The 22747-nt window shown below is 46.8% G+C and overlaps 1 protein-coding gene across 1 annotated transcript in view; it reads right to left on the reverse strand.

Moving 5' to 3' along the window:
* Nucleotides 1-22747, reverse strand: part of LOC141804209 (uncharacterized) — a 58636-nt gene that overhangs the window by 26115 nt on the left and 9774 nt on the right. The window contains exons 6-10 of the mRNA XM_074688535.1: nucleotides 14695-14790; nucleotides 13152-13226; nucleotides 13029-13103; nucleotides 6877-7150; nucleotides 5737-6651 (exon numbers count right to left, since the gene is read on the reverse strand). Coding sequence (XP_074544636.1) covers nucleotides 5737-6651; nucleotides 6877-7150; nucleotides 13029-13103; nucleotides 13152-13226; nucleotides 14695-14790 — 1435 coding nt within the window. The remainder of the gene's footprint in view (nucleotides 1-5736; nucleotides 6652-6876; nucleotides 7151-13028; nucleotides 13104-13151; nucleotides 13227-14694; nucleotides 14791-22747) is intronic.

Genomic DNA, 22747 nt, shown 5'->3' on the forward strand with positions numbered 1-22747 from the left:
TTTTCAGGGAATGTAACAAAGAGCAAAGAATTGAAGCAACATTCAAGTTTGTCCCTTTAACAAGTCAAATTATGAACCTTTGTTCATTGTTTGTTCACTGTAACGGCTGAAATACAGCAGTCAGGCTGTGGCAAGTCTCAGCAAGTGCACAACCATCCAGTTTTTGGACGGATGCTGGAGCTGTGACTCCACAATTCAGCGTAGGGCAGATCGAGTGCGGGGCAGGAAGTTATGCAGGGAATCTATATTATACAGTATATAGAAGCTATATAAACACTGTGACTTTCAGAATAAAACAAACCGCATCGTATCGTGTTTAGCTTGACTAGAGCAACAAACAGACATAATGAACGGAGCCAGATCAGCTCTGAATTTCAGAGTTTCTCTTCACGGCTGAAGCTACAACCAGAGCAGAAAGATGAAGCAGTTTCTCTGAGAAAGCTTCTTGGGCAGAAAGAGGAAGGGTCTGGAGAGTCAGGAGCAGAGTTCATCCCTCATTCAGCTGTTTGTCCTTTGGACAGCCATGACAAATCCAGATCACTTGCACGTCATTAAACCCACCTGAGGAGAGAAGAGGACAGAGAACAGAAGTCATGAATCCTGGTCTACAGAGAGTCCCTTCATCAGCAGCACACCCAGTCTGAAAACCAGGTTACAGGCATCAAGGTTATAATAGTTTTGATTTGTCATTACAGTTTAGTTTGAATTAGTTTTAGAGCAGGCATTCTAGTTTTTATTTAGTTTTGATTTTTGTAACAAGGCTTAGTTTGAGTTCAGTTTAGTTTTAGTTTAGTTTGAGTTTAGTTTAGTTTTAGTTTAGTTTAGTTTTAGTTTAGTTTTAGTTTAGTTTTAGTTTTTCATCCCTTATTAACCAGGTGCAGGATTCAAAAAGGTCAGAGTAAATATTTTGTCATACTGTTTATTTTCCAGTCCAACATAGAGCTCACTGCTCAGTCAGTGCTGATACTGAACTGTTGGCTGCTGCTTTAAACACAAGGAAATAATATGAACTGAATATAAAAAATATAAACATAAATTATATAAAATAATATAAACATAACGTATATAAAACAATATAATCTGAGCTTTAATAATGATAAACTTGGACTCTGTAACAATAAAGTCAGACTCAGATTAAATTAAACTGTTACAGATGCTCTGATTCGTTGCTCCTCTACGTTTGGTCTCAGCACAGAGCACAGCCAGTCAGTGCAGGAAACAAGCACGTCCCAGTACGTCGCTATGATGGTGCCGTACGGCGCTGACAACTGCTGAAAACTGTGGTAAAATTGGTTGGGAAAATGTGTGGGATTAATTTAAATCCTAAAGGCTGTTAATATTGTCAGAAACGATAACGAAGGACATTTAGTCTTTAATTTTGGTTAGTTTCAGTTAGTTTAGTAAACACAAGATACAGTTTTAGTTTACTTATTGTTTTTGTTTTCTTTTCTAGTTTTTATTAGTTGGAGTTAACTGCAATGTGTTTTAAATTTTAGTTTTGGTTTTTAGTTTGGTTTTAGTTAACTATTATAACCTTGGTTAGCACAGAGTGAGATTTGCTTGTTTCCTGTAATCTTTTTAAACCACGCTTCCTGTGATTTTCTGTCAGAGTGAGAAAGGTGTGGGGAACATATTCGACACATGCGGCACTTATATTTTTATGTTGTTTCCTCCTCCATTTCTCCTTCACTTCCTGTCAAAGTGGTCAAAGTGAGCATCGATGCAGGCTGGCTGTTAAAGGGCTGAACGCTCCACTCCCCCTCTGCACTACGTGATTTGGGACGGCCCTCAATGTGGCGGAGCCTCCACGAGAACGTGCAAACGTTGGGTTAGTGTGTAGTAGAGCTGGGGATATATCCAATATACTCGATGTGTCGCAGGTTTTTGTTCATGAGATAAATAAAATGACTTTATCACAATCATCGAGTATAAAAAGTCACGTTAATGTTTTCAGACGTCAGATCGTAAATCTCTTTGGTGATTCGCTCGTTTCACTCTCTGCTGCTCAGCAGGTGCTCCTCTCACAGCGAGCACCACGCTCCCCGCCCACCCAGAGAAATCCTCCTGCACATGCGTGTTATGATGTTAGGAGAGGAGAGAAGAAAGTCGCTTACACGTTGTGTCAGTCGTGGGTTGTGGGTTCCTGGGGCTTGTTTTCTAGAGTGTAGTTACTTATTTGTGTTTGCTTTGCTGCCTGTATGATCCCTGATTCTCTCCCAACTCTCCACAACGAGAAACAAACACGACATGTTTTTAACTTTCACTTTCGCTTTTCTGCGCACTCTGCCCCCCCCCCCCAGTGCCTAAGGTCACGGCAATCAGCTGATCACTGCTCCAAACATGACGACAGATTACTGACCTCATGATGATGAATCAAACTTTATGACCTCTAAAGGAAATGAAACAGGTGTTTTATTCTGACAGACTGTTTCCTCAGACATAAAAAATCTCCATAAAGAAAAAGAGAATCAGGAGAAAATAAATGAGAAAAAGAACCAATAATGAATATTTCTATTCCATCTATTTCATACCAGTTCTTTTCATTGGATGATGAATCTGAGCTAAACAGTTATAAACTGGGTATTGATCCTCTGTTCTCTCTGTCCTGTCTATCCTCTACTTCAGGAGGAAATGATTCAGAACTGACTGAAAGAAAACACTGACCTCAGAGTCTGCAGACTGTAGAGAGGACTATCCACAAGATCACAGAGTAACTTCAAATCTGATTCCTGCAGATTGTTGTCACGCAGGTCCAGCTCTCTGAGATGGGAGGGGTTGGACTTCAGAGCAGAGGCCAGAGAAGCACAGCTGATCTCTGTCAACCAGCAGTTTCTCAACCTGAACAAACAGATGATGAATGTTGAGAAAACAGTGAAGCTGTTTGATTTCATGTTTCTAAATGAGCTGAGAGCTGAAGAAAGTAAAGAATCTTGAAGTTTATAAAATGTAAACTCCAAACACCTGAACACAGCAGGATGCAGGTTCAAATCTCTGGCCTCCAAACAGTTTGATCATAGAGCTTTGATTAACCCTGAAGACAATATGCTGATACTTCAATACAGACTGACTGACAGCAGCTCTTCATCTCTGCAAGTGTTGAAGAGTCAACATGAAGCTGTGTTTGAGCTTAAAGTAAAGAGCTTCATGCTCTGTGTGAGGATCACAGCCAGAAGCTCAGAAAACACGTTTGTTTGTTTCATCACTTTCATCTCAGCACAGAGGAAACTCATGGAGACTGACCACAGAGTCTGCAGACTGCAGAGAGGATGCTGCAGGAAACCACACAGATCAGCCACTCCTGAATCCTGCAGCTTGTTGAAGCTCAGGTCCAGCTCTCTGAGATGGGAGGGGTTGGACTTCAGAGCAGAGGCCAGAGAAGCACAGCTTTTCCTTGACAACCAGCAGTTACTCAACCTGAGCAAAGAACAGATGATGAATGTTGAGAAAACAGTGAAGCTGTTTGATTTCATGTTTCTAAATGAGCTGAGAGCTGAAGAAAGTAAAGAATCTTGAAGTTTATAAAATGTAAACTCCAAACACCTGAACACAGCAGGATGCAGGTTCAAATCTCTGGCCTCCAAACAGTTTGATCAGAGTGTTGGAGATGGGGATCAAACAGGAAATCAGCTGTTTTAGAGGCTCAGAGGAAATGAAACACAGCAGGAGTTTAAGTTTGATCTTCAAGTTTGAAACGATGAACTGATCCTTTCTCTGTCACAGTCCCTGGACTAAAGCAGGAGGAAGAAATCAACTTCAGCAGAAAGATCCTCAGAGACCATCAGGAGATTTCAGCCTTATGTCTGAAATTTAAACTTTCACACCACATCCATCTCAGCACAGAGGAAACTCATGGTAAGGGCATTTCATCAGACATTTGACAAATCATCCAACTTAGTGGTTATGAAACAATTCTTCACCAGCATGTTTGTAAAGGTGTTCAATAACATGTTTTCAAATGTAGAGACTCAGCTCCTGAGAGAAACACTGAAAAAAGCTCCATGAGAGAGGAGCAACACCTGAGCAACGTTAGATTCTCTGCTCCTTCAGTTAGTCCACCAGAGGCTCCAACACACCCTCAGACCAGGGACCAGATCAGGGACCAGATCAGGGACCAGAGATCAGGTCTGAGACCAGGTCAGAGATCAGGTCTGAGATTGATCAACTCCTGAAGAGTTACAAACCATTTTAATCCCAGTTAGAGGTGAAGAGAAAAGAAAGGAAATCCATCGATCAGTCAATCATTCTGTAGATCTGTAAACTTACTCCAGAGTCTCCAGTCGACAGTTTGGACTCTCTAGTCCAGCTGAAAGGAGCTTCACTCCTGAATCCTGCAGGTAGTTGTCACTCATGTCGAGCTCTCTGAGATGTGAGGGGTTGGACTTCAGAGCAGAGGACACAACTTCACAGTCAGTCTCTGACAGGTAGCAGCCAGTAAATCTGTGAAGATCCAAAGAGAAGGCGTTAGTCTGGAAGAAGACACTCTGAGTTTATCTGACAGACTGAAGGAGAGTTTGACACATCCTGTTCTAATGTAAACCTTCTTGTTTCCCATCAGGGTTCATCTGATCTTCCTCTGACACCATGAAAACATTTCTCATCACTCTGTGACCTGAACACGTTTATCTTTCCTTTTCAGACCAAGGAGGAAACCATCTTAAACTCAGGCTCTCAGACCGTCTGTTCATGTGATCTGAGCCCACGTCTGTCTCTCAAACTGAGCCAGATTACGATGGGATCAGAAACCACTTCATAACTCAGTGAACAGGGACGGTCCAGACTCATGATCAGTCTGTACTGGATGTGTCTGAGGCTTCAGTCAAACCACTACAGGAACCTGTACAGATAGAAAGAGAGCAGCATCCACCACACAACAAGACAGGCTCTGGAGCCGTCACAAAAACGAGCTTTAAACCTTCACCAACACAAAAACCAACTGTGAGGCAGATCCAGAGCACCTGACACAGCTCACCCCTGAGGTCTTTCAGACACTGAGCAGGTGGAAAGTGTTCACAGAGGAACGCTTTGGTTACTATTTCAAGAAGTCAGCCTCCAATCTGTCCTGGTTTTTGATCTGTGTCTCTGATGGACTTACCGAGCCTTCCTGCAGTTCCTCACAGCTGGAATCAGTCTGCGTCGTCCCTCAAATGATGTCTTGTACTTCTTCAGGTCTAACTCCTCCAGAACCTCCTCTGACATCTGCAGCATGTAGGCCAGAGCAGAGCACTGGATCTCAGAGAGTTCCTCTGATCTGGTCTCTGACTTCAGGAAGTCTTGGATCTCCTGGTGGACTGAGAGGTCCTTCATCTCCGTCAGACAGTGGAAGATGTTGATGCTTCTGTCAGGAGAGACCCTATCACTGTTCATCTTCTTCAGGTTGTTGATGATTCTCTGGATCATCTCTGGACTGGTTTCTGTGTGACCCAGCAGACCTCCTAAGAGTCTCTGGTTTGACTCCAGAGACAGTCCATGAAGGAAGCGAACAAACAGGTCCAGGTGACCGTTTTCACTGCTCAGGGATTTCTCCATGGCTCCTTTAAGGAGGTCATCTAGACCTGGAACTTTGACTCGTCCCTTCAGAAACATCTCCAGTCCTGCTGAGTCTCCGTGTGTGAAACAGCGGTAGACGTAGACTGCAGCCAGAAACTCCTGAACGCTCAGATGGACGAAGCAGTAGACTGTTTTCTGGAAGATCACACTCTCTCTTTTGAAGATCTCTGTACAAACTCCTGAGTACACCGAGGCCTCTGAGACATCCAGACCACAGCGCTCCAGGTCTTCTTGGTAGAACAGGATGTTTCCTTCCTCCAGCTGTTCAAACGCCAGCCTGCCCAGCTTCAGGAGGACTTCTCCGTCAGCCTCCATCAGCTCCTGAGGACTGGTCTCCTGACCCCCATCGTACTTCTTCTTCTTCCTCTGGGTCTGAACCAGCAGGAAGTGTGAGTACATGTCAGTCAGGGTCTTGGGCAGCTCTCCTCTCTGCTCTGAGCTCATCATGTGATCCAGGACTGTGGCCGTGATCCAGCAGAAGACCGGGATCTGACACATGATGTGGAGGCTCCTGGAGGTCTTGATGTGTGAGAGGACTCTGCTGGACTCATCTTCATCCCTGAACCTCCTCCTGAAGTACTCCTCCTTCTGGGCGTCAGTGAAGCCTCGTACTTCTGTCAGCCTGTCCACGCACCAAGGAGGGATCTGATTGGCCGCTGCAGGTCGAGAAGTGATCCAGACCAGAGCTGAGGGAAGCAGGTTTCCCTGGATCAGGTTTGTTAACAGCACCTTTACAGAGCTCTCCTGTGTGACGTCAGACACACGCCGAGTGTCTTTAAAATCCAGAGACAGTCTGCTTTCGTCCAGGCCGTCAAAGATGAACAACAGTTTACAGACAGCCAGCGTCTCTGCTCTCAGCTTCTCTAACGCTGGATGGAAAACATGGAGCAGACTGAGGAGACTGTAGCGCTCATCTTTGATCAGGTTCAGCTCCCTGAAGGACAGCAGGACCACCAGACTGAGGTCCTGGTTTTCAGAGCCCTCTGCCCAGTCCAGAGTGAACCTCAGCACTGAGAAGGTTTTTCCAACCCCAGCCACGCCGTTTGTCAGGACCACTCTGATTGGTTCCTGTTCTTTTAACCCAGCGGTGAGGTTTTCCTGATCCTCTCTGATTGGTTCCTGTTTTTTGATCTTACTGGTGTCATTTGTCAGATCCTTTCTGCTGTTTTTTGATCTTTGTGACCTAGAGAAGAAGTATTTCAGATTCTTTTTAAACTTCTCCCATTGATTTAATTTAGCAACGCTGTCTGTCAGATCCTCTCTGATTGGTTCCTGCTGCCCAGGTAAGGCTTTAAAGATGTCCTGGACCTTGATGGGAGTGTCCTGGACCTTGATGGGAGTGTCCTGGAGGATCTTCTTGGAGGCTGTCTCCAGCTGGCTCACCTCATGCTGTGTGTTCACCCCTTCACTTGGTCCCTCTGTGATGTAGAGCTCAGTGTAGATCTCTTTGAGGAGGGCTCTACTTCCTGGGTCATCACTTCCTTCAGTCACACGTTCACATCTGGTCTTCAGACTGATCTTGTGTTCTTCTAAAACCTGGAACTGATCATCTGTCATCAAAGAAGAGAGAAAAGAGATCAGCTGACAGTCTGTGATCATTTTCCTGTGAAAACAAACATCAGAAACAGAACCTGAAAAGGATTCTGGGTTAAAAAGTCCAGTCTTAGAGCACGACCACAAAGACTGGTTCCCCCTCAGACTCTGACTGTGTCAGTGTCCACCTTTGATTGACAGCAGAGGTGTGGACTTGACCCTCATGAGTTCTTGGTCTTAAAGCTGACACATCAGAGCCCTTTGAGTCGAACCATTCTCTGAATCAAGCTCCAGCCGAGCTGTGACTTTTCAGTATTTTTGAGGACAGTTTGAGGCAGCTGTAAATAATAATCCCAACCCGACCAAAACAAATTCAGTTATTTTAAGATCAGATCTCACAGGCACAGCCACCAATAACTGGGGATGGGAATGGAAAACCAGTTCCTGTTGAAAACTCTGATTCAGGATTTTCATCTTGAAGTTTTCCTGAAGAACTGACTTCATAAAGAAATGTTCATCACTCTCTCTCAGGAGATTCATATTCAGGACATTCAACATGGTATAAATCACATTATTTACCAAAATAACAAAACAGCACAAGCTTGATGCTAACGTATATGGGAAACTGCATTGATATGCTAGCAGTTAGCATACATCAGTATAACAGAATTTCAACTTTCATCACAGAAACATATCACATCAACTCTTTGTAAAAAATACTGAGAATTTCAAATGTCAAAAGCTAACAGGCTAATGAAAGGCTCATGGCTGACTTCATAACTACAGAAAGGTTACAAACATCTTAAACCATTGCTATAACCACTTTAAGACACTAGATGGCCTACTTGAATTATTAATATATTACAACACAGAACATCAACGTCACATTGTGTGAAATTTTTACCTGTTTCTGTTTAATTATGCCCAGAAATATCCAGACTCAGGGACCAGTTACATTTTATTCACTTACAGTATAAACTCAATTAAATGTTGTTGACACAGAAAACCTGTAAAGATACTTTTTGTACCAAGAAAGTTCACAACAGGAATTGATAAGGGAATCGATAAATGATCAGATCAATAAGCAGAATCGATAAGGGCATCGGTATTTACAAAATTTTATCAATTCCCATCCCTACCAATAACAACAACAACGCCATCCAGCTGCTACAGAATAGATTCAGCAGATCAGATTTAGCGATTAATGCACATGTGACTAAAGTTTTGAACCTGAATCCTGATAAGAACCCCAGTGACATTAAAGCACTCAGACACTTGTGTGATAGCTGTGAAATCCAACCCTTTGATGCATAAAATGGCATCAGTAAAATGATTGAAGCAGAGCTTTCAGTTGGATTTTTTAAATTTTAATGCAAAAAGGAGAACGTCTCAATCAGGTAAAGTTTAGCAAACCTTTAATTTTAAACCAAACTTTATGAAGTTACAAATTTTTAGTTCCAGTAAAATAATTCATTCAGATTTATTCAACTGGCTCATTATATTATATTATATTATATTATATTTAGTGCTGTCAAAATTAACGCTTTAACTTTGGAGATTAATTTAAAATATATAACGCGTTAAAAAAAATAACGCAGTTTTATTGTTTCCTGTCACGGCTGACCTGTAACCTCTGATGACGTGTGCAGTGCAGCCACACTAAACAGAGCTAGCTTTCTGTTTTGAGCAAGATGGACAACGATGGACTTTTAGGCAGAAAGTTTCACTTTAAAAAATTGCCTGATGGTTTGTCGGAAAAGTCCAAGGTGATTTGTGCACTCTGCAAAGGCGAATTTAACTACCACTTAAGTAGTACATCATTGGCGTATCATCTCAAAGCAAAACACCCTGCCAAAGTTACGTCCACGGGGCCTCGTCAGTCAACACTGCTGGAGTGTGGTGCTCGTGGGCGGATAACTAAGTCTGTGAGTGAGAAGGTGACGGACTCCCTGGTTATGTGGATAGCGAAAAACTGCCGCCCAATTAACATACTGCAAGACGAGGGACTGAGAGAGGTTATTCGAGCGGCATCAGGAGATGTGTCATATAATACACCGTCGAGAGGAACCATCATGACAAGAATACACACTCTGTATGAGGATGAGAGAGAGCGGCAGAGGCATCGCGCTCACAGGTGACCACTGGACTTCTGTGAACTTCTGTAGGTGGGTGCGCGCGCGTGAGTGGGAGAGAGGGTATGTGTGAGTATGTGTGTGTGTGTGTGTGGGGTGGGGGGGTGGGAGAGAGGGTGGGTGTGTGACGTAAAGGGAGAGAGAGAGTGTGTGTGAGGGTACAGAAGGACTGAGCCAAATTATCTTTATGGGGTAAAAAATTGTTAAACATTCTGTATTTTCAGCAGTATCTTTCCTTCTTCTTTTTTAATTGACTCATGCATCTTTGAAATTTAACTTATATGAAGATGGAACACATTTTTGTTGTAAATACTGGTTGTTCATATAAGACATTATTGTCCTCTAAGCCAATCTGCATTTTAACAAAGGCCTAAGTTGTTTTTATTTCTGTTAGTGCCGCAGATATAAGAAGGATGTAATCAAATGCTGAGTCAATGTTGATTGTGTTTCACAGGAGAGAAACTGTATGTTGAGAGATCAAAGAAAGCTTTTTAATAAAATAGTCTTAGAATTTAAATATACTGCCTTTGTGTTGATTATGTTGATTCAACATTAATTCCACAATTTTACTCAAGTAAATATCTGTTACAAGCTTCTGTCTTTAGTAGAAAAATGAGATTAATCGCGATTAATTGATTGATAAATTAATCTCGATTAATCTAGATTAATCTCAGTTAACTACAGAAAATTGTGCGATTAATTAGTTGTTTTTTTTAATCTATTGACAGCACTAATTATATTATATTAAATTGTATTACATTATATTATATCATATTATAATATATTATATTATATCATATTATATTAAATTACATTATATTATATTGTCTTACAGTTTGAAAATATCATGAACTAAAGTTGGAGATAATATTACCTTCACATCCATAAAGCAGCTACCTGGATAACGTTGGTCATGCTGAAAGGACTCTAGTGACTTCTGTCTTTGAGTCTGTGGTCTGGTTGAATTGTTTTTGGGTTTGTCTTCTGATCATATCCCAGCTCGCAGTATTTTGGTATTCAGCTGTTAAATAGCATCAAACTCCTCTGCCGTCATGTTTGGAGCAGTGATCAGCTGATTGCCGTGACTGAACAGCTCACAGAGGGGGGGGGGGGTAAAACTCACAGACATGTCGTGTTTGTTTCTCGTTGTGGAGAGTTGGGAGAGAATCAGGGATCATACAGGCAGCAAAGCAAACACAAATAAGCAACTACACTCCAGAAAACAAGCCCCAGGAACCCACAACCCACGACTGACACAACGTGTAAGCGACTTTCTTCTCTCCTCTCCTAACACCATAACACGCATGTGCAGGAGGATTTGTCTGGGTGGGCGGGGAGCGTGGTGCTCGCTGTGAGAGGAGCACCTGCTGAGCAGCAGAGAGTGAAACGAGCGAATCACCGAAGAGATTTACGTTGTGACGTCTGATGATTACGATATAGTCATTTTAGATATCTCACGTGCAAAAACCCTCAATACATGGAGTATACTGGATATTTCTCCCAGCCCTAGCTGAGAGCGCACTGAAAGAAAAACACAAGTAAAGAACATGAACAGGAGAAAAAAGGTGCAAGGGAAATGCGCACAAAATATAATATGACAAATGTCCTACTGTAAAAATATGAGCACCAGTCAAAGCAATGTAATGAAATGTCTGAACCTAAAATTTCCAAAGAGTTCAGAAAACAAGGAAGAAGTTTAGCGTGTTTGGAACAAGACATGATGCTAAAGAATGCTGAACGAAACACGTTTCATGTGAAACCAACATCACAACAGAGCTCTGTGTACTGAAAATAAAAATGAATGTAATGAAGAAAATGAGCCAGCACATAGAGGGATCTCAGTTTCTTCTGGTGAATCAAAGTGAGGAACAGTTCTGCTTCGGACCCCCACACTTTGGGCAGGGACCCCAACAAAACCACAACCGCATCTGGCTGTCTCTGAGACAGAGGGAGTCAGCGCACCAAGAACAGTAATAACCTATATATACATGAATTCATCAAAAACCAATTATAGTCATCATCCCAAGCACTTTTCAACCGTCACCGTGCTGTAGGCCTGTAGCCATGTGTCCATGATGTCAACTTCAACATTTCATGGACGTCATACTTTAGTGTCAACATGTCGCCACGCACTCATGGGTCACCCAAAACAAACAGCACAGAGCTTTACAGAATGGAGACAGACACTGGGACCTCATCACAGGGAGCCCAACAACCCCCACAAAAAAAAAACAAGAAGCAGCTCGCCCTAAATCATCAAGAGTATGGGAATACTTTAAACTCAGTCCCAAAGGAAAAGGGGTTGTTATCTGCAGCCTTTGCCAAATTGAGTTGGCATACCACACCAGCGCAGCAGCAATGTTGAAGCATAAAGCAGAGGCACTCCCTTGTCTCTCATGGAGGGGAAAATAATCAGTCAGTTCTCACTTTGGCTAAAGTAATTTCACGTGTGTGTAGTTTGTTGTGCAGCTTAAGCTCTGTGCACTCCGGTAGTGTTTGTGCTTGTTTGGTTAGTAGGTAAAGTTAGCTAGCTACTGGCAGCTGGATCAGGCATGGGCAAACTACAGCCCTGGGGCCACATGCGGCCCGTTAAACGTTTTAATCCGGCCCGCCAAACTTGAAAAAATTAAATGAATAAACCTTGTTAATGTTTTATTTTCCATGAAATTCTGATGTTTTCCCACGGCGCACGGATGGCGCACTGTAGATACATTGACTTTGTTGAGGTGAAGTGTAGGCCTGTTACTCCACGTTTGCACTTTACCCTCTGACCCATCAGCCCTTCTGTAAAGATGAACGGACCTAAGAAAAGGAAAGTGGACAAAACAAAACTCGGAGTGGATCGTCAGCGATCTGTTACTTATAAAAAAAAGGTCAGGAACATGTCTGTATAAACCTTCAATGTGAGTTATTTGTCTAATTTTTATATAGAGACATTCACATTTGATATCTAAATATCACACAAACAGTTTTGACACAATCTTTTATTATTTTTTGTTTTTTCATTTTTTAAACCAGGACAGAAAAAACACATTTTTCTGTTTTTCTGTAATTCTGTTTTTCCGTTTTGCTTTTAAAACAGAAAAACAAAATAACAAGTCTTTTTTTTCGTTCCTTTTTAATTTTGTTTTGATACAGAATAACGAAAGAACGAACCATACACAGATTAAAAATCCCATTTTAATTCCATTCTCTCGTATTCTAATTTTAATTTCAAAACAAAATCAAAACAGAGAAAAATAGACCGTTATTTGTTTTCTGATTTTTGATTTGAAAATGAGAAATTGAATAACAAGTTGTTATCCGTTTTCTGATTTTGGATTCTAAAACAGATATGGAATGAAGGAATGATACCCTGATAGTTACCAAAGCACTCCATCCATCTGCTCCTGGTCTGGCCCCTTTGTCAAATGTTAGAACCCAATGTGGCCCACCAATCAAAAAGTTTGCCCACCCCTGAGCTAGATAGTTGTGTTCTGCAGCTGTAAGCTAGCTATCACTCCAGCCAACATCAAATGCTAACAAACAAACGACACAGCTGTCTGCTCCGTGTCTGATACAGATAATCAAACATTTTCAATCCACATGACCAGAAACTGTGTATGAGACCAGTTCTGGTTATTAACTGTGGTTAAATAATGAATATGTTGATAATGTGCTCTGCATAAATTTGTAATTGTTGTTTTTCTGTCAAAGAAACAGGTTTTGTTGATACAGCTTGATCTTTATCTTGGTGTGGTGCTTGGCTGCAGATTTTGGGGCTAATGTGAGTTACCGTAACGATGGGTGGGAACTGATTGGGGTGTGGCCTGTTACCGTGGTGATGGGTGGGAACTGATGGGGGTGTGGCCTGTTACCGTGGCGATGGGTGGGAACTGATGGGGGTGTGGCCTGTTACCGTGGCGATGGGTGGGAACTGATGGGGGTGTGGCCTGTTACCGTAGCGATGGGTGGGAACTGATGGGGGTGTGGCCTGTTACCGTGGCGATGGGTGGGAACTGATGGGGGTGTGGTCTGTGTGTAGTTGCACAGTTTAGTAAAACAACAACCAGCAGTGGAGTCACAGGTTTTTACACCGTGTCCGTGTGTTGTAGCATACGCGAGATTTTTACTGAAGCTTCTGGATCATTTTGTGAAACTTCTTAAAATAAAGTTTTTGTGTTTTGAATCTAAAAAAACATGAAGTGGATTAATGCTGCAGGACACAAGAAGACAGGCGTATACCAGGACTCTGGGTTATCAAACAGTTTTGACTCTTACAAACTGGTTCACTGACACCTTGACTTCATGAAGTGCTGTATGGTCTTACTTTGTGACGTCCAGCTCTGTCTGTCTGTCCCAGGTCCAGGTCCATCCTGAAACACACTGAAAGAACAAACAAGGAGTTTCACAGCCCAAACCTGGATTACATGTTAGCCTATATGAGAGCAGCCCTTAAAACACCTGACCCCACCTGCACCTGTCACTGAGTGAAGGCTGAGCCATGATCTGTACAAGAAGAGGAAACAGTGTCAGACTCTGTCCCCTCACAGTACAAACAGAGTCTGAACAGGGTCTTACTTTGAGTCTGAAGGTCCAGGTTGAGATCTGAAATAAAGAGGCCCCCTACTGGACCGATGGCTCTTTAGAGACAGACATCCAGATTAGGGATGGCCCCAGCAGCAGCTGGTCCATAGGGGGCGCTGGGGCTCCGCCCCACCAGTTATGGAGAAGGAATTTTTTTCGTTTTTTTAAATCAATGTCAGTTTGACTTGATAGTGTGTATGTGTGTGCCTCCATGCAACGACGTCATTAAAAGAACATTTCCACCAGCTGACACTCATTAAACAGTGAATTTACTCTGACAGACAGTGTATCATTCTCTCACGGGGCGCTCGGCAAAGTGCCCGTGACTTGCAGCTAAATAGCCAATCCAGTTATGGTTACTAGGGGAAAATGATGAATAATTGGCCAATCAACGTCACTAAATTCAATGCCTGAAGGGCGCTAGAAAAGGAGCCCCTACAGCTACAACCAAATATGTGACGGTCTCAGAATGATAGAGCTACGTGAGGAGCCAGTGAACGTTTTTTTTCAAAGTGCAACTCCCAGACTCTGTACGGAGGGAAAAAAATAATGCGACAAGGAAGAGAGATGACGGCATGAAGACGGCTAAAATCATCGATTGTGAATTTTTGTGGTGCTTTTAAATTAGCAAGGAGGGGACATGATGAAAGGGATTCCTCAGACAACACGAGAATATTCAGAGACTGAGGAGCAGACACACTTAGGAGCAGACACACTGAGGAGCAGACACACTGAGGAGAAGACACACTGAGGAGCAGACACACTGAGGAGGAGACACACTGAGGAGAAGACACACTGAGGAGGAGACACACTGAGGAGCAGACACACTGAGGAGGAGACACACTGAGGAGCAGACAAAAAATCCACAAAGACATGGAGTTTATAGATCTGATCCAGTTAGAATGAGCGGTCTTACTTTGTGTCTGAAGGTCCAGGTTCAGTTCTGAAATCTAAAGGCTCCAGTCTGGACTTCAGAGACCGACGTCCAGACACTGCAGACTCTGCTCTCTGTCTGATGGAAACAAACACACAGATGTTTTTATTCCTGTCACATGAACAGAGAATCTGTCAGTTTGACAGAAATCATCCATCTTCAAAGATCGTACCATCACTACCTGTCAGGGCCACTAAGTTCAGCCAGATGATTGCTGAGGTCAATTTGAGAAACACTGAGGAGGAGACACACTGAGGAGCAGACACACTGAGGAGGAGACACACTGAGGAGCAGACACACTGAGGAGGAGACACACTGAGGGGCAGACACACTGAGGAGGAGACACACTGAGGAGCAGACACACTGAGGAGGAGACACACTGAGGAGCAGACACACTGAGGAGCAGACACACTGAGGAGGAGACACACTGAGGGGCAGACACACTGAGGAGCAGACACACTGAGGAGCAGACACACTGAGGAGGAGACACACTGAGGAGCAGACACACTGAGGAGCAGACACACTGAGGAGCAGACACACTGAGGAGGAGACACACTGAGGAGCAGACACACTGAGGGGCAGACACACTGAGGAGCAGACACTCTGAGGAGGAGACACACTGAGGAGCAGACACACTGAGGAGCAGACACACTGAGGAGCAGACACACTGAGGAGGAGACACACTGAGGAGGAGACACACTGAGGAGGAGAAACACTGAGGAGCAGACACACTGAGGAGGAGACACACTGAGGAGCAGACACACTGAGGAGGAGACACACTGAGGAGGAGACACACTGAGGAGCAGACACACTGAGGAGGAGACACACTGAGGAGCAGACACACTGAGGAGGAGACACACTGAGGAGGAGACACACTGAGGAGGAGACACACTGAGGAGGAGACACACTGAGGAGGAGACACACTGAGGAGCAGACACACTGAGGAGGAGACACACTGAGGAGCAGACACACTGAGGAGGAGACACACTGAGGAGGAGACACACTGAGGAGCAGACACACTGAGGAGCAGACACACTGAGGAGGAGACACACTGAGGAGGAGACACACTGAGGAGCAGACACACTGAGGAGGAGACACACTGAGGAGCAGACACACTGAGGAGCAGACACACTGAGGAGGAGGACACACTGAGGGGCAGACACACTGAGGAGGAGAGAAACACTGAGGAGGAGACACACTGAGGAGCAGACACACTGAGGAGCAGACACACTGAGGAGGAGACACACTGAGGAGCAGACACACTGAGGAGCAGACACACTGAGGAGGAGACACACTGAGGAGGAGACACACTGAGAAGCAGACACACTGAGGAGCAGACACACTGAGGAGGAGACACACTGAGGAGCAGACACACTGAGGAGCAGACACACTGAGGAGGAGACACACTGAGGAGCAGACACACTGAGGAGCAGACAAAAAATCCACAAAGACATGGAGTTTATAGATCTGATCCAGTTAGAATGAGCGGTCTTACTTTGTGTCTGAAGGTCCAGGTGCAGCTCTGAAATCTAAAGGCTCCAGTCTGGACTTCAGAGACCAACATCCAGACACTGCAGACTCTGCTCTCTGTCTGATGGAAACAAACACACAGATGTTTTTATTCCTGTCACATGAACAGAGAATCTGTCAGTTTGACAGAAATCATCCATCTTCAAAGATCGTACCATCACTACCTGTCAGGGCCACTAAGTTCAGCCAGATGATTGCTGAGGTCAATTTGAGAAACACTGAGGAGGAGACACACTGAGGAGCAGACACACTGAGGAGGAGACACACTGAGGAGCAGACACACTGAGGAGGAGACACACTGAGGGGCAGACAAACTGAGGAGGAGACACACTGAGGAGGAGACACACTGAGGGGCAGACACACTGAGGAGGAGACACACTGAGGGGCAGACACACTGAGGAGCAGACACACTGAGGAGGAGACACACTGAGGAGAAGACACACTGAGGAGGAGACACACTGAGGAGCAGACACACTGAGGGGCAGACACACTGAGGAGGAGACACACTGAGGAGGAGACACAATGAGGATAGACACACTGAGGAGGAGACACACTGAGGAGGAGACACACTGAGGAGAAGACACACTGAGGAGGAGACACACTGAGGAGCAGACACACTGAGGGGCAGACACACTGAGGAGGAGACACACTGAGGAGGAGACACAATGAGGATAGACACACTGAGGAGGAGACACACTGAGGAGCAGACACACTGAGGAGGAGACACACTGAGGAGCAGACACACTGAGGAGCAGACACACTGAGGAGGAGACACACTGAGGAGCAGACACACTGAGGAGGAGATTGACTGAGGAGCAGACACACTGAGGAGGAGACACAATGAGGATAGACACACTGAGGAGGAGACACACTGAGGAGCAGACACACTGAGGAGGAGACACACTGAGGAGCAGACACACTGAGGAGGAGACACACTGAGGAGCAGACACACTGAGGAGCAGACACACTGAGGAGCAGACACACTGAGGAGGAGACACACTGAGGAGGAGACACACTGAGGAGCAGACACACTGAGGGGCAGACACACTGAGGAGGAGACACACTGAGGAGCAGACACACTAAGGAGGAGGAACACAGAGGAGCAGACACACTGAGGAGCAGACACACTGAGGAGGAGACACACTGAGGAGCAGACACACTGAGGAGGAGATTGACTGAGGAGCAGACACACTGAGGAGGAGACACACTGAGGAGCAGACACACTGAGGGGCAGACACACTGAGGAGGAGAGAAACACTGAGGAGGAGACACACTGAGGAGGAGACACACTGAGAAGCAGACACACTGAGGAGGAGACACACTGAGGAGGAGACACACTGAGGAGGAGACACAATGAGGATAGACACACTGAGGAGGAGACACACTGAGGAGGAGACACACTGAGGAGAAGACACACTGAGGAGGAGACACACTGAGGAGCAGACACACTGAGGAGGAGACACACTGAGGAGGAGACACACTGAGGAGGAGACACACTGAGGGGCAGACAAACTGAGGAGGAGACACACTGAGGAGGAGACACACTGAGGGGCAGACACACTGAGGAGGAGACACACTGAGGGGCAGACACACTGAGGAGCAGACACACTGAGGAGGAGACACACTGAGGAGAAGACACACTGAGGAGGAGACACACTGAGGAGGAGACACACTGAGGAGCAGACACACTGAGGGGCAGACACACTGAGGAGGAGACACACTGAGGAGGAGACACAATGAGGATAGACACACTGAGGAGGAGACACACTGAGGAGGAGACACACTGAGGAGAAGACACACTGAGGAGGAGACACACTGAGGAGCAGACACACTGAGGGGCAGACACACTGAGGAGGAGACACACTGAGGAGGAGACACAATGAGGATAGACACACTGAGGAGGAGACACACTGAGGAGCAGACACACTGAGGAGGAGACACACTGAGGAGGAGACACACTGAGGAGCAGACACACTGAGGAGGAGATTGACTGAGGAGCAGACACACTGAGGAGGAGACACAATGAGGATAGACACACTGAGGAGGAGACACACTGAGGAGCAGACACACTGAGGAGGAGACACACTGAGGAGCAGACACACTGAGGAGGAGACACACTGAGGAGCAGACACACTGAGGAGCAGACACACTGAGGAGCAGACACACTGAGGAGGAGACACACTGAGGAGGAGACACACTGAGGAGCAGACACACTGAGGGGCAGACACACTGAGGAGGAGACACACTGAGGAGCAGACACACTAAGGAGGAGGAACACAGAGGAGCAGACACACTGAGGAGCAGACACACTGAGGAGGAGACACACTGAGGAGCAGACACACTGAGGAGGAGATTGACTGAGGAGCAGACACACTGAGGAGGAGACACACTGAGGAGCAGACACACTGAGGGGCAGACACACTGAGGAGGAGAGAAACACTGAGGAGGAGACACACTGAGGAGGAGACACACTGAGAAGCAGACACACTGAGGAGGAGACACACTGAGGAGGAGACACACTGAGGAGGAGACACACTGAGGAGAGACACACTGAGGAGCAGACACACTGAGGAGGAGACACACTGAGGAGCAGACACACTGAGGGGCAGACACACTGAGGAGGAGAGAAACACTGAGGAGGAGACACACTGAGAAGCAGACACACTGAGGAGGAGACACACTGAGGAGGAGACACACTGAGGAGCAGACACACTGAGGGGCAGACACACTGAGGAGGAGAGAAACACTGAGGAGCAGACACACTGAGGGGCAGACACACTGAGGAGGAGAGGAACACTGAGGAGGAGACACACTGAGGAGGAGACACACTGAGGAGCAGACACACTGAGGAGGAGATTGACTGAGGAGCAGACACACTGAGGAGGAGACACAATGAGGATAGACACACTGAGGAGGAGACACACTGAGGAGCAGACACACTGGAAGGAGGACACACTGAGGAGCAGACACACTGAGGAGGAGACACACTGAGGAGCAGACACACTGAGGAGCAGACACACTGAGGAGGAATCACACTGAGGAGGAGACACACTGAGGAGGAGACACACTAAGGAGGAGACACACTGAGGAGGAGACACACTGAGGAGCAGACACACTGAGGAGGAGACACACTAAGGAGGAGACACACTGAGGAGGAGACACACTGAGGAGCAGACACACTGAGGAGGAGACACACTGAGGAGGAGACACACTGAGGAGGAGACACACTGAGGAGGAGACACACTGAGGAGCAGACACACTGAGGAGGAGACACACTGAGGGGCAGACTCACTGAGGAGCAGACACACTGAGGAGGAGACACACTGAGGAGAAGACACACTGAGGAGGAGACACACTGAGGAGCAGACACACTGAGGAGGAGACACACTGAGGAGGAGACACACTGAGGAGGAGACACACTGAGGGGCAGACACACTGAGGAGGAGACACACTGAGGAGGAGACACACTGAGGAGGAGACACACTGAGGAGGAGACACAGAGGAGCAGACACACTGAGGAGCAGACACACTGAGGGGCAGACACACTGAGGAGCAGACACACTGAGGAGGAGACACACTGAGGAGAAGACACACTGAGGAGGAGACACACTGAGGAGCAGACACACTGAGGAGCAGACACACTGAGGAGGAGACACACTGAGGAGCAGACACACTGAGGAGCAGACACACTGAGGAGGAGACACACTGAGGAGCAGACACACTGAGGGGCAGACACACTGAGGAGCAGACACACTGAGGAGGAGACACACTGAGGAGCAGACACACTGAGGAGGAGATTGACTGAGGAGCAGACACACTGAGGAGGAGACACAATGAGGATAGACACACTGAGGAGGAGACACACTGAGGAGCAGACACACTGAGGAGGAGATTGACTGAGGAGCAGACACACTGAGGAGGAGACACAATGAGGATAGACACACTGAGGAGGAGACACACTGAGGAGCAGACACACTGAGGAGGAGACACACTGAGGAGCAGACACACTGAGGAGGAGACACACTGAGGAGCAGACACACTGAGGAGCAGACACACTGAGGAGGAGACACACTGAGGAGCAGACACACTGAGGAGGAGACACACTGAGGAGGAGACACACTGAGGAGGAGACACACTGAGGAGCAGACACACTGAGGAGGAGACACACTGAGGAGCAGACACACTGAGGAGGAGAGACACTGAGGAGCAGACACACTGAGGAGGAGACACACTGAGGAGGAGACACACTGAGGAGGAGACACAATGAGGATAGACACACTGAGGAGGAGACACACTGAGGAGCAGACACACTGAGGAGGAGATTGACTGAGGAGCAGACACACTGAGGAGGAGACACAATGAGGATAGACACACTGAGGAGGAGACACACTGAGGAGCAGACACACTGAGGAGGAGACACACTGAGGAGCAGACACACTGAGGAGGAGACACACTGAGGAGCAGACACACTGAGGAGCAGACACACTGAGGAGGAGACACACTGAGGAGCAGACACACTGAGGAGGAGACACACTGAGGAGGAGACACACTGAGGAGGAGACACACTGAGGAGCAGACACACTGAGGAGGAGACACACTGAGGAGCAGACACACTGAGGAGGAGAGACACTGAGGAGCAGACACACTGAGGAGGAGACACACTGAGGAGGAGACACACTGAGGAGGAGAGACACTGAGGAGCAGACACACTGAGGAGGAGACACACTGAGGAGCAGACACACTGAGGAGCAGACAGAAAATCCACAAAGACATGGAGTTTATAGATCTGATCCAGTTAGAATGAGCGGTCTTACTTTGTGTCTGAAGGTCCAGGTTCAGTTCTGAAATCTAAAGGCTCCAGTCTGGACTTCAGAGACCAACATCCAGACACTGCAGACTCTGCTCTCTGTCTGATGGAAACAAACACACAGATGTTTTTATTCCTGTCACATGATCAGAGAATCTGTCAGTTTGACAGAAATCATCCATCTTCAAAGATCGTACCATCACTACCTGTCAGGGCCACTAAGTTCAGCCAGATGATTGCTGAGGTCAATTTGAGAAACACTGAGGAGGAGACACACTGAGGAGCAGACACACTGAGGAGGAGACACACTGAGGAGCAGACACACTGAGGAGGAGACACACTGAGGAGCAGACACACTGAGGAGGAGACACACTGAGGAGGAGACAAACTGAGGAGAAGACACACTGAGGAGGAGACACACTGAGGAGCAGACACACTGAGGAGGAGACACACTGAGGAGGAGACACACTGAGGGGCAGACACACTGAGGAGCAGACACACTGAGGAGCAGACACACTGAGGAGGAGACACACTGAGGAGCAGACACACTGAGGAGGAGACACACTGAGGAGCAGACACACTGAGGAGGAGACACACTGAGGAGCAGACACACTGAGGAGGAGACACACTGAGGAGCAGACACACTGAGGAGCAGACACACTGAGGAGCAGACACACTGAGGAGGAGACACACTGAGGAGGAGACACACTGAGGAGCAGACACACTGAGGGGCAGACACACTGAGGAGGAGACACACTGAGGAGCAGACACACTGAGGAGGAGACACACTGAGGGGCAGACACACTGAGGAGGAGACACACTGAGGAGCAGACACACTGAGGAGGAGACACACTGAGGAGCAGACACACTGAGGAGGAGACACACTGAGGAGCAGACACACTGAGGAGCAGACACACTGAGGAGGAGACACACTGAGGAGCAGACACACTGAGGAGGAGACACACTGAGGAGCAGACACACTGAGGAGGAGACACACTGAGGGGCAGACACACTGAGGAGGAGACACACTGAGGAGCAGACACACTGAGGAGGAGACACACTGAGGAGCAGACACACTGAGGAGGAGACACACTGAGGAGCAGACACACTGAGGAGCAGACACACTGAGGAGGAGACACACTGAGGGGCAGACACACTGAGGAGCAGACACTCTGAGGAGGAGACACACTGAGGAGCAGACACATCGAGGAGCAGACACACTGAGGAGCAGACACACTGAGGAGGAGACACACTGAGGAGGAGACACACTGAGGAGGAGAAACACTGAGGAGCAGACACACTGAGGAGGAGACACACTGAGGAGCAGACACACTGAGGAGGAGACACACTGAGGAGCAGACACGCTGAGGAGGAGACACACTGAGGAGGAGACACACTGAGGAGCAGACACACTGAGGAGGAGACACACTGAGGAGCAGACACACTGAGGAGGAGACACACTGAGGAGCAGACACACTGAGGAGCAGACACACTGAGGAGGAGACACACTGAGGAGGAGACACACTGAGGAGCAGACACACTGAGGAGGAGACACACTGAGGAGCAGACACACTGAGGAGGAGACACACTGAGGGGCAGACACACTGAGGAGGAGACACACTGAGGAGGAGACACACTGAGGAGCAGACACACTGAGGAGCAGACACACTGAGGAGCAGACACACTGAGGAGGAGACA

This window comes from Halichoeres trimaculatus, unplaced genomic scaffold (assembly GCF_033239565.1).
Source record: "Halichoeres trimaculatus isolate MK-OKI-2021-1 unplaced genomic scaffold, fHalTri1.1 fHalTri1_scaffold_15, whole genome shotgun sequence".
In the NCBI taxonomy this organism is placed as follows: Eukaryota; Metazoa; Chordata; class Actinopteri; order Labriformes; family Labridae; genus Halichoeres; species Halichoeres trimaculatus.